The following is a 21,270-nucleotide window of genomic DNA, read 5'->3' as shown; positions in this document are numbered from 1 at the left end:
CATTTCTTTAAGCAAACATATTCCCTTCCCGATATAATTATTTCCACACGATTATAATGCAGTTATATATTCGTTTGCTTATTTAACAAGATATCAAAATATCTGAATAAGAAAATCCATCATGGTAACCTGCGCAATTGCTGATAACTCCTGTATTCAGATCACGTTACTGCATTTCTGCAAGATGGAGATCCAGACACACAACACAAACATGGACAAATATAGAACTCACATGCACATGTGTGGATGGATAGATAGATAGGTAGCATAGATAGAAGACATATATATATATATATATATATATATATATATATATATATATATAGTTCCTGTGTATAATCTTATCATGCTAAAGATCACATGATATATTATATATAATATATATCGTACATTTCATAGATAGATAATAGATATGAGATAGATAGATAGATAGATAGATATGTGAGTGTGTGTATATATATATATATATATATATATATATATATATATATATAGTTCCTGTGTATAATCTTACCATGCTAGAGATCATGTGTAATATATATATATATATATATATATATATACACACCATACATTTGGTAGATAGATAGCATAGACTTGCAGACACGTATAGCTATGCCTATCAGTCACCATGCAGCAGTGAGGTGTGCTGCCTCCTGCAGTGAGACATGTACAGAATGCTTCTTACCTTTGCAGGGCAGGTGCCGGTTATCTGGGGCCAGGATGAGCTCCGTCCATTCTCATGTCTGTCTTGTGATTGCTTTTAGATTTCAGTCATTTGTCTGCAAAATGGGGCAAGTTCCTGTGTGAGAAATGCAGCAGTGCTGTGCGGCTCCTTCCCTCTCCTCCTGCAGCCTCCTCCTTCTCTCTCTCCTTCTCTCTCTCCTCCATTCTCCTCTTGCCTTCTCCTCCATTGCCGTGGATGATGAGCTTCTACCCCTGACAAAGCACAGGACAGTAGAGAGGAGCCCTGGAGGAGACACTGATCCTACCCAAGGTGCGGTGGCCGAAAGACTGGTGCAATATAACCACATGGGAAATGATAAAAGTTCATGTTCACGGCTACAGGTCCACATGACCGGCCCTGGCCAATCCCAGGACCCAGCCACTCATAAACTTGTAGCACAAAGTTGTAAATTTTCATAAAACAACAAGGAATTTATTGCATTTCTTCATGACTGCTTTAAGTGCAGCCCTTTCTCCGCCGCCATCTTTTTCTCCAAAAGGAGAAGCTTGCACTTATTGGAGATGGAGGCATGGAGAGGAGGGTTCTGCACTTTTATTTCTGCACATGAGACAATGTGTGATGCAGAGCGCTGTGTTAGCTGATCTAGACCCACACCTACACTACATATGATTGCATGACACCTAACCTATGCTATTTATACTATATTAATGCTATACTGAGTCTTGTAGGTTGCTGTTTCGGTTGAAAATACAACTAGTCATACCAAAAATCATGTAAAAATAATTATGATGGCCTATTCTGCACACACACAACATAACACACCACACACGTATAACACACAAAACACACATACATACATTCACACAACTAACACACAACACACATACATACACACACACACACACACACGTACAACACACACATACATACACACACACACACACATACGTACACCACACACCTCTGCCTGGCATAATGGCATATTGTTTGCAGAAACCTGGCATACTAGGCTATTCTATCCATCGATCCCTCTAACTTCATGTATGTATATTTTCCATTAGGCCGTTTGAATTTGCCTGTAATCTCTGTTTTATTAAAACAATGGTTCATGACCAGATTTACAGAACTAATTTCTAAGGATCACATTACTATAAAAATTAATTGCAGCTATGAAAAAAAAAAAACCTTCAGGACTATTGTTGTACATGGACTGCGAGATCTGCCCGTCTGTCCGTCTATCTATCTAGATTTATTGAAATTTAGCAAGAAAATTTACTTTATGTGTACTGGAGATTATTCTTTGTTCTAAGAATAAAGCTAAAGAAAAACAAGAAACACAAATCCACTCATACTCCCGATGTATATGTTCTGTAGGCCTCAAACCTCCTATTTTAAGTAACATCCACCGTGTATAATTGCAGCGTGAAAAATAATAATATCCATAAATTTAGTAATAATCGTTCTGGCACCTTTGTAGATTTGAATGCGATGAACTATGAAACTATATGGTTCTTGTTAATATTACTAACAATATTAATATTTGCTAATAATAGTTAATACAAATAATCTAAAGTGTGTGTTATAGCCAGGGAGATATATATATATATATATATATATATATATATATATATATAAAATCCCTGGCTGATTTTAATGCTATATATATATATATATATATATATATATATATAGCGTTACTCATTAACATCAGACATATATCTCATTAACATCAGACATATATATATATATATATATATATATATATATATAGTAGCCAGAAATATATATATATATATATATATATATATATATATATATATATATAATATTATATACAATCCCTGGCTGATGTTAATGGATAATGAAATATATATATATAAAATCATGGTACTGAACAAAATTATTAAAGAAAATCAATACAGTTTCCAGCAATGTTTTTTTTTATTTTTTGGAAATATGACAAGATCAGAGCATTTACAAACAAGGATAAAAATCACTGATTAAATTATAATAATACAGCACATATTTCTGCACATACACGTATACATGACGAGAATTGTCAGTTCTTCTGGTTCAAATATTAGACAACTATTTTATTTATTTCTTTTTTTACTAATCCACAACAAATGTGGGACTATCAACCACAGGACGTCATCATTATAATGGGATAAAACAACGCACAGTCCTACACAAACAATTGGGATCTCCTATCACTGGTCGATCCGAGAAGCTAAGCACAGTCACAATGGTTGGATTTTTTTTTAAGGGTCTTTCTTCTCTGTTCTGGTGTCTTGAGAACTTTGTACGACCTGTGAAGTTTACTAAATGGAGTCACATCAAAATGAATCTACTCTGTCACCACATTGGGGGGTTTATAGGTAGCTAACCCTATAGTATAAAAGGGATCTAGGTAGTATGACACGATCCAGGAAAGCCAGTGGATCTTGTAGAGGGGACACCAGTCTTTTCAGGGGTCTGGTCACTCCTCTTCCTCTTCCTCAGTCTCAGGCTTTTCCTGGCTGTTTGAGGAAGGGCTGGAAGCCTTGTTCTCCTTTTTCCATTTCATCCTGCGGTTCTGGAACCAGATTTTTATCTGTCGTTCAGTCAGACACAAGGCATGTGCGATCTCTATGCGCCTCCGTCGGGTCAGGTAGCGATTGTAATGGAACTCCTTCTCCAGCTCCAGGGTCTGGTACCTGGTGTAGGTCTGGCGGCCTCTCTTTCTGTCGGTGCCTGCAACATTACAAAGGGTCATGAATGAAATTGTGGACCATAGAACTACTGTGTAAAGTTAGGGAGGTAAGGCATGGGAAAGATACTCCTGTATGACACCTGCCCCTATCTATGCCCTTCTTGAGGTTCTGCAGCAGATTCTGTCCACCATTGCCAGGCTCAGCAGTACCAGTACTTCACTGCCTGGTATACAAGCCCCCACAGGTATGGTAGAAGAAAGATCAGATTTGTCAGATAATTGTATGGGGTTCAGGAATGGAGTCCTGTGGGGCACTACGGGCCAGGATGAATCGGATCGGTAAGTCTGTGGGGGAGCAGGAATCAGATACCTTCTTCTGTGCAGGGGACTGAGAGAATAATTAATAAATAGATAGGTATTTGTATAAGGCTCTATGGGGGGCTGCAGTAATCAGATATGCTCTCCAGTGGGGGGCCGATAGACTATTAGTAAGATGATATTTAATTCTGTAGGGTTTCTGGAGACAATCAGCTTTTAGATATCAGTTAGGTTGAGTTCACACATCACTTATTTTGACTGTTATTTCCATCAGTTATTTTGAGCCAGTAGTGAAGCCTCTCAGATAAAAGGTGTAATCGAAAGACTTCCTTCTGTTCTTCTGTTGGCCGACGCCTGGTTTGGACTCACAATAACTGACCAAATAACTGAAGTGTGAACTCAGCCTTAGGCCTCTTTCACACTACAGTTTTTTGCGTTCCGTATACGGTCCGTTTTTTGCGTTCCGTATACGGTCCGTATACGGAACCATTCATTTCAATGGTTCCGCAAAAAAACGGAATGTGTTCCGTATGCATTCCGTTTCCGTATTTCCGTTTTTCCGTTCCGTTGAAAAGATAGAACATGTCCTATATTTGGCCGCAAATCACAGTCCGTGGCTCCATTCAAGTCAATGGGTCCGCAAAAAAAACGGAACACATACGGAAATGCATCCGTATGTCTTCCGTATCCGTTCCGTTTTTTGCGGAACCATCTATTGAAAATGTTATGCCCAGCCCAATTTTTAATATGAAATTACTGTATACTGTATTTGCCATACGGAAAAACGGAACGGAACAACGGAACGGAAACGGAACCACAACGGAAGCAAAAAACGGAACAACGGATCCGTGAAAAACGGAACGCAAAACACTGAATTCAACATACTGTAGTGTGAAAGAGGCCTTAAGGGGAAAGAGCCAGGAACATAGGACTTGTCTCGGCACATCACAATGCACATCCACAGGACATATGTTTATATGAAGAACACGCCTGTGGTCAGATTATATCCACTGTGGGGAATTGCCGGAGTAATATTTGGTCAGCTTTTCTGAAAGATGAGAGGCCAATGGGGGGATTACCCCTGTTCCTAATCCTTATTACACTACACCCAGAAACTCTGCTATCAGGTGTTCTGGAAATGCATCAAGATCCTACCTGGACAGCTAACATCAGTCTAGGTGTAAAGGAAAGTTATTCCTTTACTTCTGGTCTAACAATGGCTGTCAATGTAATCCATACATCAGCAGTGTACTCAGCCTGCTTACTTCTGAATACCTCCTCCAGAAAGTATATCTCTAGCAATGAAACCTATGCTTATAAAAATAATAGTCACACTGATGTCATAGAGAAAAGCTAGAACACAGGACAAACTGCTGCAATTCACATTGTGCGGAAAAGTTCCAGTCCTGACATCTGCTGTAATTATTGCTGAGGTACAGAAGTACATATAGACATTGCTCTGTGAGAGGTAGAGCATGGAAGGATGGCATTTTGTAGATAGAAAGAAAGATAGATAGATAGATAGATAGATAGATAGATAAAGAAACCTAAAAACCCACCTCTTCAGACAAGCCTACAACCAGTGACCCTGCTGCCTCTATCCCACCATGACCAGCTTCACCCTCACCTACTGTGTCCTTCTCCCATACCATGTAGATTGTAAGCCCTCAGGGTCCATTGTTTATGGATAGTGCAATTGTCTGTATTATGTATGTATGCCCCTTCTCATATGTACAGTGCTATGGAATGAATGGCGCTTTAATAAATAATAATAATAATAATAAGAAGAAGAAGATAGATAGATAGATAGATAGATAGGTACATAGATAGGTACATAGATAGATAGATGGACAGATACATGGATAGATAGATAGATAGATAGATAGATAGACAGACAGACAGATAGTTGCATTGAAAGATAGATGATATATAGATAGATTGACAGATCATAGATACATAGATAAATAGATAGATAGAACACTATGTGAAGACTTTTCCCAAAAACTCAGCCAGAAAGACAGATAATCAATCATTATACGGAAGAAACCTGCCCCGTATTTCAGGAGAACGCATCTATTTCCCTTTTGTCAGCCACTTATTGCAGATTGCGGAGCTGCCAGCCCCCAGTAAATCCAGGGCATCCTGCCTCGTGGATCATCCTGCTCTTATTTGCATAGCTCCTTAGCTGTGATTTTATGGCGTAGGCTTGTTGAGCTTGTAAACTTCCCCAATCCCACTAAACACCCGATGCCTCTAAATCTCCTGCCTGAGCTAGAAGCCGGCCAGTATGAACACGCTCCTATAGGTAGGGAGGCAGCAGTCCAGTCTGAACACGCTCCTCTAGGTGCTGCAGGGACTGGGAGGCAGCAGTCCAGTCTGAACGCCATTGATGAGCTGGGATTAATCCCAGGCGCCATGTAATCATCTCTCCATTCCAGAGGTGCCCTCCCTCCCCCTGTCCTTCTTACCTGTGCTCCTCATCCAGGGGTAGATTCGGAAGTTGCTCTCGTGGCTGAGGTCAGAGTCCCTCTGCTCGCTCTTTGTGCAGTTCTGCTTGGAGGAGTCACCGGAGCACATCAGAGAAAGGTTCTGCTCAAACGGAGAGCAGTGCATGTTAAAGGAGGCCGCCTCCAGCCCGTAGCCGGAGGGAGGGTACATGGCGGGGCTCTGGGGGTGCATGCTGCTCCCATTGCTGTAGATCCCGGCCATGGATCCGGGGAAGGACGCCCCGCTCCCCGAGCCATAGCCCGGCCGCTGGCTATTGGAAGCAAAGGCGCACGAAGTTTGCTCCGGGAAGACTCCGGATGGGAAGACAGAAGTTGCAGTTGGATATTTGGAGAATAAAGCATTGGCATAATACAATGAACTCATAATTTGGCCGGATGATTTGTAGGCCGGGACGTTTTAGTGTCGGTTTTACGAGGTACCGTGATATATTACAGAATTAGAGTCCAGATTTACACCAAAAAGGACCCCCTTTTTCCTCCCTGACCATGTGACTGCAGGACACGTGATTTCCCAGCGCCCAATCCAGGCCATGCATCCCACAGCTCTCATAATGTGGAAAAAAAAAAATGTAGTAGTGCTGGATTTATAAAATATGATAAATATTTGATGCAGCCTGAGATCTATGGTAGAAAGTGCAATAGCGATGGAGTCGATAAGTAAGCGGTAATCTGCTGCAATTCTACATGAAACCCACTGCTCAGGCACAAAAAACTCCAGCCTATTTATTCCTCTATTGATTTTGCTGTGAGGCTGCCGTCTGCGCGCTGTGAGATCTCGCTATCTGTGCCATAGTTATTAATGGATCCTGCCTAATGCTGCTCAGCCTTGGGCCGGTGGAGAAACCGCAAAGAGACCGCAGCATCCAGGCAAGCAAGGCTTGTGCCTCTCATGGCTTCTTCTAGCTGGGATGATCGCAGAGGCGTCCTAGTCCTGTCCCTGCTCCAGAGCACATTTCCAGGCTGAGGATCCCGACCCACTACTATTGTACTAAGCCATTGCTGTATCCATAGTGAAGACCTTGGACAAGTATATAGTATATACTGCTCTGTCACTGAACCAGAGAGGTTACAGTTTCTCTGTATGTATGCTCCTCATAGTCCTGGAACTTATTGTGATCAATAACATCCCACCTACTAAAATGGTCCTCTTGTTCTGATCCACGAGCAAAACCCTTGGAAAAGGTCTGATCTGTCTTGTTATGATAGTTACATTTGATCCAGAGGGGGGTCACCACCATACTTATATCTATAATGATAAACATGTGCAAGAAACGTGTGCTCATCTGTATTTAACCACTCATGTACCACTATGGCCTGCAATGTAATACAATGTACTGACCCAAAAGGAATATCCATCTTTACTTCACTAGATCTGGCATCTTTACTGGTGGACATGGCAAAGTAGGACATGGCAAAGTAAGTTGTGCTGATTGTTTTCTATAACAGCTACATACATTATCCCTACCTCCCTTCCCATAGCAGATTATACTTCTATCTTGTACAATATACATTTATTAGCCTACGAGCCCAATTAACTAAAAGCAAAAGTTGAGATCCCTCTACCTAAAGACATCATCAGGAATAACATCTTTATGTTAGTCATATATTTACATTATGCAACCATGCACATACTGAATCAAATTACCATCCTCAGGTATGATGTAAAATGCCTGCATATAATAGATAGCAAGACAGGTTGGGGGGTAAATGGAAAGACATATGAGGATAGATAGATAGATAGATAGATAGATAGATAGATAATAGATAGATAGACAGGCACAGACATATCTAAAGGTCTAGACAGGAAATTAAGTTACCTGATCCCCTCATCCAGGATCCATGACTCTCTCTTCAGTTTATCAGATCCCTGCAAGCATCTTCATCCAAGCCCCTGACCCCACACACACAGCCCCAATCAGTGCTCTCATATATTACATTCTCTCTGGAGTAACACAGAAGACTTTTTATTTCTCTTTTTCACCCCAAGTGGAGGAAGTGAAGCATCAAAACTCACTGATGTCACAATCCCTCTTGTAAACTTTATTGTAACTCCTTCTTCCGCCTCTTCCATGTTTAGACAATAGGACAAAGTGTGCAGAACCATCAAATCGAGAATTATCCCCATACCCCCAATAAAAGGAATTCACGTATACAGTATACAGTCTGTTCACAGTAACCCTAAAATCACAAGTGGCTTTTCACTGGGCGCATGCTAACTACAGCCTGGCACACACTGAGAATGCGGGGTGCCAGGGACAACAAGAGGGGGATCTAGCAGTGTGTTAGAGGGGGGTGGGGGACTACAGCTGAATTAGGCAGTTTCATGTTGTTGGTCTGTTTTTTTTTTATAGATATAGGTAAAGAAAATACAGTTAACCACATAGAGAAATAGTGCACACAAAACTTCTAGAGCAAACCTCCCCCCACCCCCAAAAAAAACAACCCCCAAATGATCACCCACAAAAGCTATTGCGTTATACACAAACACTACAAAGTCAGTGGCTTCCCTCTCAAGAAGGTGGGAATACGGTGGTAGTTTTTCCTTGTCTTATGGGGGCTCTGGTAAGGTTTTAAGTTGGAAGAGAGGGGATTACAGCTACAGCAACATTGTGCCCCCTCCTGTATCTTTCCAGGAACACAGGGCGAGGATTGGGGATAATTGGAGAGTGCCTGATTCTTTCCAGGAACATAGGACGAGGACTGAAGAGAGCGCCTGCTAACATGTCCAACCTAGTCCAGGCTTTTCTCGTCCTTCTGTCCATCCAGTGCCTCCTCAGTGTCTTGTTGTGACCTCTCCATTTTCTGTTTCTCCAGTTCCTCTTGCTCACATTTGCTGCTGGGGAACTTATCTTTGTTGTTCTCCTTTTTCCATTTCATCCTCCTGTTCTGGAACCAGATTTTAACCTGTCTTTCAGTAAGTCCCAAAGCATGAGAAACCTCAATCCTCCGTTTGCGAGTCAGGTAGGGGTTGAAGAGAAATTCTTTCTCCAGCTCCAAGGTCTGGTAGCGGCTGTAGGTCTGTCTACCTCTCCTGCGTCCAGCGGCTGCTGGAGATGACAAAGGGTCAAGAATCAGGGGTTGGAAATATGACCGGGACACACACCACGTACAAAGCAGAAAAAAAGACAGTATATAGTACACATATAAAATGAATAAACAATAAATAAGAGTACACATATCAAATAATAAACAAATAAAAATAAATAAAGACAAGGCATGCTTCAAAGGGCTGAGGAAGGAGGGTGTAAATAGTCTGGGAAGTGTCCAGCAGTAAAACACAAACCTCCATCCGGGCAATTAAACTATAAAGCAATTCACAAGTGCACAAGTTACCCCCCACCATAAAACAGGGTCACTTTACGGTGGTGTTCTACTATGGCTCACCTTGTGGTCTCATCCATGGAAAGAGCTGTGTGGGTGAAGGACTCTGTTCAGAGCTCTCTGCCTCTTCCCCCAGGCCGGCTGAAGCCAACTTGCAGTCGGTGTACTGCACAAGATCCGAGTCCTGGCTGCTGAACAGGCTCTGCCTTTGCAAAGGGTCGTATCCATAGAAGCTGCTAGGGTCTCCATGACAGGTCACAGCACAAGGATTCTGCTGGTAAGGGGGCGAGGACAAGGAGGACGTTCCATGGTAAAATTCCTGAATTTGGCTAGGGTGCTGAAAGGTGCCCCCAGCGCTGGGTCCATACACCACGGTGGGTCTGCCACCTAGATCCTGTGCAAAGCCACAATCATAGTAATTGGGGCGCAAAGATTCCCCTGTTTTGTATTTGGAGAAGAGTGAATTGACAAAATAGGAGCTCATTTTAATGATTTCTTTTTTACAGACTGAAGAAGAAGAAGAAGAAGAAAAAAAAAAGTAGTAGTGGTAGTAGTAGTAGTGGTGGTAGTAGTAGAAGAAGAAGCAAAAAAGATCCTGGCCGGTTGTGTCTGTGATTTCCAGGAAAGATACAATCAAAAGTCTATGCCTGGATGAGATTGCATCCCTTGTTTTTTATCATAATAAAAAAAAAATAGCACTTAAGACTTGTCGCTTTACATTTCCAGGAAGGGATTGCCAGTTCATAAACAGTTTCTGTGATTTACTTCGCAGCAAATGACTTGTTTCATATTTTGCAGCGTCTTTTCACGAACATTTGCATCTATTAGACGCGCCTCCTCCTATTGGCTTCTAGCGCTCCACCAGGACTGCGCGCAGGATTGGAGGGGGAGAGGTGGAGAGACACCACAATATACCGATTAAATATGTTTAACTACCTCCACTAATGACATATCCATCTCCCCCCATCGCATACCTAGCCCACCCCAAAGATTGATTTTTGGGGAGTGCAGAAAATTAAAGAAAGGGACATTTAGTCGTTAATTTGGAACATTTTAACGAGGCAGTTTTAGCCTTTTGAAATGTCAGGGTCGCTTTAGAAATCTGTAAAAGTACACGATTTAATTGCTACGAGTTTTTACTGGGTCCAATAAATGTAATTGGTATTTTAATACAAGTTATCAAATCATACAGTTTCTCAGGCTAAACATATTTTAAAACAAACGAGCCAGTCATATTTAACATTTTAATGATCAATGTCCCCTATTATTGATAAAGGTGCAGAACCCCCCCCCCCCCCCCATTCCCCTTATAGGAAAAAAAAGGGGGCCTGTAAAGTGTTTAGTAAACTATAAAAGGCTGTAAAGCCGAGATGGGGAGGTTGTTTATGCCGCAGAATATAAAACGCGTTAGCAGTTTACGAGGCTTCTCCATTACAGCGATAAAATAGCAGATTCGATTGGAACCCTGCACATTATTATAGCAAGATGCTGCGAGTGTCAATACTGAATTAAAATCATCATCGTCTCCACAATAACACTTTCTCTCTTTTTGTGACTGTGTTTTTCTCCTTTTTTTCTTCTCCCCTCCAGGCAGCTACTTATTATTACACAGACCAGGCAGGAGAACAGGGCATGGATGGCCCCAAACATTGGCCTCTGTCCCTGCTGGTGTCTTATGTGTCCCCATCCTGCCTGCACACAGTAATAATCCCCTTATCTCACAGCTCAGATAAAATACACAGGTCCAGCTCATAAAAAGCCTTCAAAAGAGGGGCCCCTTTATTACAGTGCACTGCTCTGCTGTGGATGTAGGCGCCTTGTCCTTTCACCTTAGATAATGCAGGGAATCCCTGGAGTTCTTGTGTCATTTATTGGATAGGACATGGGAGCCTGTCTTATGCTCTCATGTCTAACAGTCTGTCTATCTATCTATCTATCTATCTATCTATCTATCCATCTATCCATCTATCTATATGTTTGTCTGCCTGCTGTCTGTCTATTTGCTATATATGGTTATATATGGCTATCTATCTATCTATCTATCTATCTATCTATCTATCTATCTATCTATCCAGTATATATGTTATACTATCTATCTATCTATCTATCTATCTATCTATCTATCTATCTATCTATCTATCTATCTATCTATCTATCTATCTATCCAGCATATATTATCTATCTATCTATCTATCTATCTATCTATCTATCTATCTAGTATATAGTATCTATCTATCTATCTATCTATCTATCTATCTATCTGTCTATCTATCATTTATCTACATTGCCCATATAAATAACTATTGTTATGTGATGCATTTCGAGTCTTGAAATGCAAAATGATGTAGTCATCAGACGTAATTCACAATAACATACAACACATACCTGAGACCTACCTTCCCTCAGAGGCCTAAAGTGTATATACCTGTTAAATACAAATGACTACATTGGGACACATTAGCAAGCAATAGAGATATATCTTTTCCTGAGAGCGCTTTAGACTGTGATGTGATTTGGATATCAGGCAAATGTGGCATTTAAATGGAGACTGGTAAATAATATTTATGGAAGACTGTTGTTAAACAGCTGACATATATTTATATTTTTATCTGTATTTACTGGGGTTAGATCTCAGGAAATTCGCGCAAAAGTGTAGAATGAGTCCACATTTAGTAGACACCAGCCATGATTCCATTTTCCCAATCTTTTCTGACACTGGACAATCAATGGATCAATTTTTATATAGTGTTATGCTTTTTTTGTACATTAGACAGATATATTTTATGGGTGCCTTATAAAATGAAAAGCAAACACAGAGGATATAAAAAAGCTGAAAACTTGAAAATGTCTAATCATAAAAAGAAACTCATCCATTCCTCCCCTCTGTCAAACACACCACATACACGTACAACACACACAAAACACACATACAAACACACACCTAACACACAACACACATACATACATACACACCAAACACACATTACACATACCTACAGACATATTTACCCCTATACATATACATATATAATTCCACAACACACAGACACTATACATGTACATATATAATTCCACAACACACAGACATCACACATATAAACAACATACATATAGACACACATACATAGAAAACACACAAGGCACACAGACACATATACATAAGCAACACACAGGTATTTACATACACACACACACACACACACACACACATACGTGCACATCACACATGACACAAACAACCACATACATACACATAGACAAACACACACACTACCACAAACACACACACACACACACACACACACACACACACACAACCACATACATACACACATAGACAGACTGACAGTCAGACACACACACACACACACACACACACACACACATAGACACACACACATACACACACATCCCTAGACACTACAACTACTAGAGGGATAACGGTGCAGAGATGCTCTGGAGTACTTTGTGCTTTAAATTAATTGGATTCTACCATTAAATAAAGGAATATGGCGGAATAAGCCCCCATAGATTTGGAGGTTATGGTAACATTACCGTACAATGGGCACATAGAAGCCATGCTCTTTCGTTTAATGTTCAGCATTCTCCTACATAATCATGCTAATTATACTCTGGTACAGATTATGCGTCTGAATGTCATATTTATCTTATGTGATTACAACTTGATGAAATACTCTGGTGATCCAGCACCCACTTTCCCTTACAGGAGGGATCCAGAAATGACCAGTAAAATATCTGTCAACACAAAGTCCTATTATCTCATAACACTCAATATAATTAAAGTGTATTTGGATATCACTGTGCGATCTGCAGGGAGGAATATCTCCAAAACGGCATCCTAGCAATCCTTAGTATACTAATCTTCCCCCTGTGCTATTGTTCACTAATTTACTGATTGTTAAAACGTTTTACAGTGTCATAAAGCTGAATTATTCGCTCAAGTTACATTTAGGAGATATTTTGTTTTCGTGTTTTATTTCTTACGACGAACAGACATAACAATTTCTGGGGAGGAAAAGAACAGCTATTTTTTGTTATGTAAAAAAGGGTATGTTTAGTGCAATTTTTAAAGCCTTTTTCTCTGTGCAGATTCTAAGGACTAGAAAGGAAAATCTAAAATTCATAGATCAACAGCGCCACCTAGTGAGCGCTTCTACGAATAACCTGCATGATAGAAATGGCTAAATCAAGAGCTCTCCAACTTTCTTCAAAACATATACCACTAAAGAAAGATCATACTTGAGAGTTGTAATGCAGATTTTTTGGATTTTTTTTAATGCGACAAATGGGCATTTTCTGTCAAAGTCATGTACTCTTCTAGGGGGTGATAAAGAGTTAAATACAGTATATAGTGGGAAGGAGTGGAAGTGGGGGAGTCTGAACAGCTTTGGTTTGATACTGATAAAGAAAACACAATTTCAGACGTCTGGCCACAGTTCTCTTGTTTGAAAGTTTATGGCTTGAATTCTTGCAGCCAGGAATTGCTCAGAGTGAAGAAAAAAAAAAAAGAAACAACAAAAGACATTAAACCCCAGAGAGGAGTTTCCAAGGCTTCTGAAAAGCTCCAGAAATTCCCAGCTTCCCTCTGCCTCATCATATATTTTCTCGGAGCTGTTGAAAGGTATTTACGTGTTCCCAGCCCTCTCTAGCCAGGAAACTTCCTCACAGTCTCCTCACTTCTCTGCCTATAAACTTTTACAGCCCTTATATACTTTTATGACACAGCACTAAACGGAATTTTCCTTTTTATCACCAGCACTTGCTTTTTAAGCCCTTCATCTTTTTTTTGTTTTTCCAAAGAATTATGCAAATAGGACCCTAAAAAAGAGAGAGAAACCAGCAAAGGCAGAGGCCCTTCCAGAACACTATCAATACTCTTCCCAACTCCCCTCTCTATTTAACTGTGTTTTCCTGAGTGATAAAAGTCCTATTATTTTTCAATTGATGTCGGTGGAAAATAAAATATTTAAAAGGACATTATATATATATAGGAGCGCATGAGACATTTTCTATAAATCAGGTCACCACTATGGGTGGACAACACCCTCTATATACATCCAAATGATGGGGGGCAATCTATATTCCTATAAAATCCACCAATAGCAAGAACAAAACAAATCTAACTATAATATATACACATATAGATATATAGATATATATATATTGTACACCATAAATATAAATTATATACATACAATATATATATGTGTATAATATTTATAGTGCATGCTATCTATGTGCATATATAGTCGATCTTTCCATATTATCAATACTAATTACCATAAATGTATAATATATGTTATCGATATTTTATTAGTTTTTCTGCATCTATCTATTTGTGTATCTATCTATCTATCTATCTATCTAAACACACACACACATTTATTTATTACTTGTTTACATTTCTTATGTGTCAATATTATATTTTATTAATTTATATGTATGATCTATCTATCTATCCACACACATTTTTATGTATTACTAGTTTATATTTCTTGTCTGTCTATCTATGATCTGTTTATCTATCTACCTATGATCTATCTATCTCTATATCTATCTACACACTTTTTTATTTATTACTAGTTTATATTTCTTAATTGTGTGTATATATATGATCTATCTATCTATATATAATCTATCATATATATATATATATATATATATATATATATAATCTATCTACATACACAGAGACACACACACACGTTTATGTATTACTAGTTTATATTTCTTGTCTGTTTAACTATATCTATCCATCTATGATCTATCTATCTATCTATCTATCTATGATCTATCTCTACACACACACATTTTTCTATACACATACATATTATACACCCATACATAGCGTGCAGTAATAAAGGAGGGAGAATGGCCTGTAGCTCATATTACTAGTTTAATAACTGTTTGCAGATAAAACACATCATGAAAGGGTCCATTGTAAACAGCGGGTCGCCCCAGTGAATACTACATTAATAGATATTTACACACAGACACAAAACTTTCAAGTATCGCAGATTTCAACAACAAAAATATACAAATACTTTGACTTGACACAAGAACAAAATCTACATTTCGTATAAACGTCATTTCACAATAAATTAGAAATAGCTACTTCTAGGGAACATTCAGCTTTTTCTGTCGATCTAGTTGTACTAAAAACAAAAAAAATTCACTTCTTTATAGTTTTTTTTTGTAAATTACTTTTTTTTTCTAAAAAACTATTTTTAGCAAATCGAGGCTTTTCCAGTGTGCTTTTCGTCTTAATCTTCTGGCTCAGTATAAAAAGGGAGTCTGCTGGCTGAAGGTATTATAATAGAGAGAGTGAATATTAAATATATCTATAAGTTATAGCTCTTGCTGATAATGCTGATGGATGGGGCGAGGTTGCACTGCATACCTTCATCTGCTGAAGGCGAGGTGACCTCCATACCCAGACTAGCACCCATGAGGAGCTGCCTACCTGCAGGTAGGTACCACATCCCCTGTCTATAAAGGGACAACATGTGGACATGTAGAACAGGACTGCACAGAAAAGAACATTAACGCTGTCTGCTGGCTACTACCTGGCCATTCTACAACAGCCTCCATATGTCATGCAAATAGAGATGGACAAGTCCTATGCAAGTGTAATCATAAATAGAAGAGGGAGCAGGTGCACTATGGCGAGGGAAGGTAAGGGGTTAATCCTTCCCCTGTTCCTTGTTCAGCTTCTTCATTTTCATCCTCCGGTTCTGGAACCAAATTTTGACTTGTCTCTCGCTCAGGTTAAGCAGTCTGGCCACTTCATGCCTCCTGTCCCTGGTCAGGTACATGTTAAACAGAAATTCTTTTTCCAGCTCCAGGGTTTGGTATTTGGTATAGGGACACCTCTTCTTCCTGGATGATCTGGCGTGCAACCAGTTTGCAGAGGGATTGGCTGCAGAAAAGAAAGAGACAGGAACGTAATATATCATATATATCATATATATATATATATATATATATATATATATATATATATATATCACATTCTAGTTATGAATATGGGAAATACAGACTTAAATAGATAGATATTAGATAGATGCTAGAGAGATAGAGATAGAAAGATAGATAGATATACATTAGATATGTAGATAAATATTAGATAGATAGACAATTAGATAGATAGATAGATAAATATTAGATAGATGCTAGATAGATATACATTAGATATGTAGATAAATATTAGATAGATAGACAATTAGATAGATAAAAATTAGATAGATGCTAGATAGATATACATTAGATGTGTAGATAGATGCTAGATAGATAGATATATAGATAATAGATATAACAAAAAGATAGATAATAGATAAATGACAGATACATATTAGATGAATAAATAAATAGACAAATAGAATAACATGATATGCTAAGGACTTTCCCTAAATATGCCCCTATCCCTCATACCCTTATTTGTCAGTGCTAATGTGTATTTGTTTCTGTCAATAAAGGTTATTTGGATTTGATAGACAGACATAGATATACTTATAAATACAGAATATATATCTATAATATCTATACACATCTATAGATTTTATGATTTTATTCCGTATACATTGTATCATGTGACACCGTGATATTTATCTACATGGGCACACTGCCCCACAGTCGCAGGGCAGATGAGAGGTGTTAGTGTCCGGTCGTCTGTAGGCAGTGACTGGTGTATTGTCTGCTGTAATGTATTTTCTCTTCCCTCACATAATAACCCGGCTTCCAGTGATGAAATATACATGCTGGTCCCCGGCTCTGCTGGCTTCCTCCCAGTGTACAAACCCCTGCCTTCATTGTCTCCTTCTTCCCAGAATGTGCAGGAAAATAAAATATTCAAGAGATTTAAATGAGTGAATAATTAATAGTTGTTAATCCGGCGGCTGCGATGCGATTCCGAGCAGATATCGTACATTTCTGAATCTGCAGCTAGCGGGCTTTTCCCTGACAGCTTCAATATTTACATTGCCAATTATTTATACCGAGAGGTTTTTTTGTTGTTACTTGGTTGGAGTGTGTGTTAATACATTATATTAATTGTGTAGTGAATCATATGCAGCAACTAGCATTATTATCTTAGTACATTAACAATAATAATTATAGATGTACCACACCGAGAACCGAAGCCAAATCCAGGACTCGGTACATGTAACACCGACTCCTGCTCTCTGCTACAATTACACATTATCCTATCGTGACATGAACGGTAAATACACGTAAGGTGGAAGGGAAATTATCATGAGTATATCCATCATCATCCACTAGAAAAATGATCATTAATGTGACAGGAGGAAAAGAAATGACACTTATCAAGTGCATCACAAAGTGCAGGTGAAGTAGAGCAAGAAATAATGTCACGGCCATTGTGAGGATGAGGATGTCTGAAACCGAGTTTGAATCTATCTATCCATCTATCTATCTATCTATCTATCTATCTTATGCCTCTCCATTTATCTCCCACCTGTCTTGCTGTTACATCTATTTATTTATACATGTATTTATTTATTAAATATCCATTTATCTACTTGATATCGTCCTTTTCTCTTTCTTTCTCTCTCTTCTTTTTTTCTTTCTGTCTTTCTTAACATATCTATTCCATCAATAATCTAAAGCACTTATATTTCGATTTATACATACATTTACTTATAAGTATTAATTTATCTATCAATTATCTATCTAATAATCCATGTCCCCTATAGATGTTCCTGGCACAGAAGGTGGAGGGCCCTAGCCTGTGTGCAGGGTGCTGGACAGGATTAGCAGTTTCCTTGCACTTTTATGGCAGTGTTATTACTATTCTTCTCTGCTGACTTCCTCAGTGGTGTAACTTACTTTGATGTGTCCTGTCTTTGTCCTCGCTTCCTTCGCACACTTTATTGTCCTGGAAAGTGGGCCTCTCATTAGCTTCTTCTCTTCCAGCAGGCGACTCTAGATTGTACTCCTGGGCTCCCAATTTCTGCAGCTCCCCAGGGTGCCCCAGCAGTGGCTCAGCCTTCACGGCTCCTTGTCCCGGTCCAGAGTCAGTCCTGGGCAGCGGTTCCAGCCAGCCCCGTAAGTACCTGGTCTCTGAAGTGGGGGCACCCTGCGGTAGGTAGGGGTGGTAGACAGGAGGCAGGGGGGTGGCAGCAGCGCCGTGTGGGTTCAGGGGAGTCCAGGACGCACTGAATACTGGAGCTTTGGGCTGGAAGCTACACGAGGGGAAGTCCAGGGTGTCTGAGTGTCCTGCAGCCCGAGGACTGGGGTACTGTCCAGAATACTTGGGTGCTGGAGGTTCCTCACTCTCAGGGCTTATTATGGACTCCACAAAGTAGTTACTGAGGGCTCCAGAAATGGACATTCTTGGACATCATACAAAGCAGGTTCATTGAAGGGAAGAAGATATAGGACAGATGCAGAGCTTTTCCCTTCCCAACTTCCCAGCCAACAAAGTGCACTTGGGCTGCTGCCTCCTGAGCTCCTGGCAAATGATTGGTCAAACTTTATCCGTGTGCCTGATAAAGCGTCACAGAGACATCAATCAATCGGAGGGGCCGCACGGAGCTGTCAGCAATTCATATCAAGGAGCTATTGTTTTATGTGGATGAGGCTGCTGCACGCCTGAGACCCCAGCACATCCTCCACCCTGCAGGTCGTGGTACCTTCTAGTGCACCAGGTGCTCCCAGGCTGCACACTGGTTGCACTCGCCTCCTGGGTGCAGTCAGATACTGGCGACACCTCAAGATCGGCACAGCACTAGCAAGGGTTAATGGCATATCACAGAGGACTCTTTTTATTATTAATATTCTTATGATTAGTGGAAAGCTGCCCGAGCAAAACCAGAAATGATACTTGCAAAAGGAAAACTGCTCATAAATGAATTAAACAGTAACTATGTAGAATATACACCAAGAGATACAGAGAACAGTCCTCACATCCAAGCCCTTAATATTCATAGTCCTCCCCACCTTTCCCTACCTCCTCCTGCAAAATATATGACCTCAGACTATAAAATATCAACTGCTTATACTAACCCAAATATCCATCAGAGCCTGGTAATGAATAAGGGGCTGAATTATACAGGTGAATACTCCAGCTCCACAGCTTCCCCCTGATTTCTTATATCATCCTTCCCTCATCTATATCTACTTCATTTCCTCAACATATCAGCTAGATTTTGCTTTCCATTAGGTCCTTGTCAGTTTCTTTATCTATCTATCTATCTATCTATCTATCTATCTATCTATCTATATATCTATTTATTTATCTATTTTCTATCTATCTATTTATTTATCTAATATCTATCTCTCTATGTATTATCTATCTATCTATCTATCTATCTATCATCTATCTATTTATCTAATATATATCTATCTATTTATCTAATATCTATCTATCTATCTAATCACTACAAAATGTCCTCAATATAAGAAGATTGTAGTATTTTACATAAGTGCTAGCCACTGAGTCACAATCTGTCTATTAGTTGCTGTGTAATACATCTAAATACGTTTAAAAGTATGATATTGAAAACTTTTATATCCAGAGGGACAAAGGGCAAAATATATAACTTTGTATATACAGTTAACCGCATTCCTTGTAGGTGAAATATCCCACCTAAAATTCGTTGGTTATACCTTAGTTCTGCTTGTACACACATATCATAATCTAAATATTAGGACAGACAGATAGTTATCTTGTATATAAAGTCCATTTATACCCAGTGTCAATTATATATAGCCATATGCTAGATAATGCGGAAGAACAGACGTATCCAATAAATAGGAAAACAAATATTTAAATTTACAATGAACATACATATGGAAGACACACACACACACACACACACACACACACACACACACACTATATATATATATATATATATATATATATATATTTGTAAACAGACAGCTTACAACTTTAAATAGAGTAAACAGTGGAGTCTGTAAAGGCTCATGATCCGACCTTTTGGTTTTCCCTCTTTTTTTTTTATCACTGGCATAATAATCCAGAAAAGAATCCATTTATTGTAAGGAGGCCTGGGGTAGATGAGGGAGGCAGGAAGCACTGTGATTATATGATAATATACATTGATTCTCCTCACACAATAATTGGGTTATTAAACTGGAATGCGCCCACATATTACAGTTCGATTTCCTCTCATTTCAAGTTGTACAAGGAGATTTTCAGCTTGTACAGGCGGCTCCATTAATTCCTTTTATGGGGAGAGAAATGAAGGAGGATAATAGTTTTATATGTGTCTGTATATGGGGCAGACAGCAGCGACTCCAATAATTACCTAGAATGCCTGCTCCATTCATATTTTTATTTATCATAATGTATCTAAAGGGCGAAACCTAAATGGTCTAAATTAACGCAATACAAAGACTTGTACTCAGGATTCAATGGAACTTTTATTAACATGTCAATGAAAACTACTACTATTACTGCTAATATTGCTAATAGTAATAATAGTATTAATATTTTTAGCATATACAACTGTATGAAAGTGATTTGTTATTGAGCTGTTTCTTTTGCACTCACCTGAGTTTGGGTGTTTTGCAAAAACAGATAACTAATGGTAATATTATGATGAGTTGGGTTCAATGAAGTGAACAAGTGTAGTAGTGCAGGAACTGGATCTGTGCAGAGACCCAAACTATATAAACATAAAACTTATATATATATATATATATATATATATATATATATATCACACACACACTAAGTT

The 21,270-nt window shown here is 39.1% G+C and overlaps 4 protein-coding genes across 6 annotated transcripts in view; all 4 read right to left on the bottom strand.

The window, feature by feature from the left end:
• The window catches only part of HOXB3 (homeobox B3), a 43,581-nt gene extending 42,544 nt beyond the window's left edge, over nucleotides 1–1,037 (bottom strand). The window contains exon 1 of the mRNA XM_044299257.1: nucleotides 689–1,037. The gene's annotated coding sequence lies outside the window, so the exon portion shown is untranslated. The remainder of the gene's footprint in view (nucleotides 1–688) is intronic.
• Nucleotides 1,038–2,618: 1,581 nt separating this feature from the next.
• Nucleotides 2,619–8,137, bottom strand: HOXB7 (homeobox B7). 2 transcript variants are annotated; one of them, XM_044299274.1, is made up of 3 exons: nucleotides 8,023–8,137; nucleotides 6,167–6,287; nucleotides 2,619–3,421 (listed from the first exon to the last, which is right to left on the bottom strand). In XM_044299274.1, the coding sequence occupies exons 2-3, from the start codon at nucleotides 6,273–6,275 to the stop codon at nucleotides 3,168–3,170; spliced, it is 363 nt and encodes a 120-aa protein (XP_044155209.1). In that variant the 5' UTR covers nucleotides 6,276–6,287; nucleotides 8,023–8,137; the 3' UTR covers nucleotides 2,619–3,167. The 2 variants fall into 2 exon arrangements, with proteins under 2 accessions (XP_044155209.1, XP_044155208.1); XM_044299273.1 differs by lacking the exon at nucleotides 8,023–8,137 and having other exon boundaries at nucleotides 6,167–7,949.
• A 798-nt stretch (nucleotides 8,138–8,935) lies between these two features.
• Nucleotides 8,936–11,298, bottom strand: HOXB8 (homeobox B8). 2 transcript variants are annotated; one of them, XM_044299268.1, is made up of 2 exons: nucleotides 9,590–11,298; nucleotides 8,936–9,252 (listed from the first exon to the last, which is right to left on the bottom strand). In XM_044299268.1, the coding sequence occupies exons 1-2, from the start codon at nucleotides 10,008–10,010 to the stop codon at nucleotides 8,936–8,938; spliced, it is 738 nt and encodes a 245-aa protein (XP_044155203.1). In that variant the 5' UTR covers nucleotides 10,011–11,298. The 2 variants fall into 2 exon arrangements, with proteins under 2 accessions (XP_044155203.1, XP_044155204.1); XM_044299269.1 differs by having other exon boundaries at nucleotides 8,936–9,249.
• A 4,155-nt stretch (nucleotides 11,299–15,453) lies between these two features.
• HOXB9 (homeobox B9) lies at nucleotides 15,454–19,000 on the bottom strand. The gene is made up of 2 exons (XM_044297452.1): nucleotides 18,392–19,000; nucleotides 15,454–16,466 (listed from the first exon to the last, which is right to left on the bottom strand). Exons 1-2 carry the CDS (start codon nucleotides 18,894–18,896, stop codon nucleotides 16,231–16,233), a joined length of 741 nt encoding a protein of 246 aa, XP_044153387.1. The 5' UTR covers nucleotides 18,897–19,000; the 3' UTR covers nucleotides 15,454–16,230.
• Nucleotides 19,001–21,270: the final 2,270 nt, after the last annotated feature.

Source organism: Bufo gargarizans, chromosome 6 (assembly GCF_014858855.1).
Source record: "Bufo gargarizans isolate SCDJY-AF-19 chromosome 6, ASM1485885v1, whole genome shotgun sequence".
Taxonomy (NCBI): Eukaryota; Metazoa; Chordata; class Amphibia; order Anura; family Bufonidae; genus Bufo; species Bufo gargarizans.
This window is presented reverse-complemented; position numbering and strand designations above follow the sequence as displayed.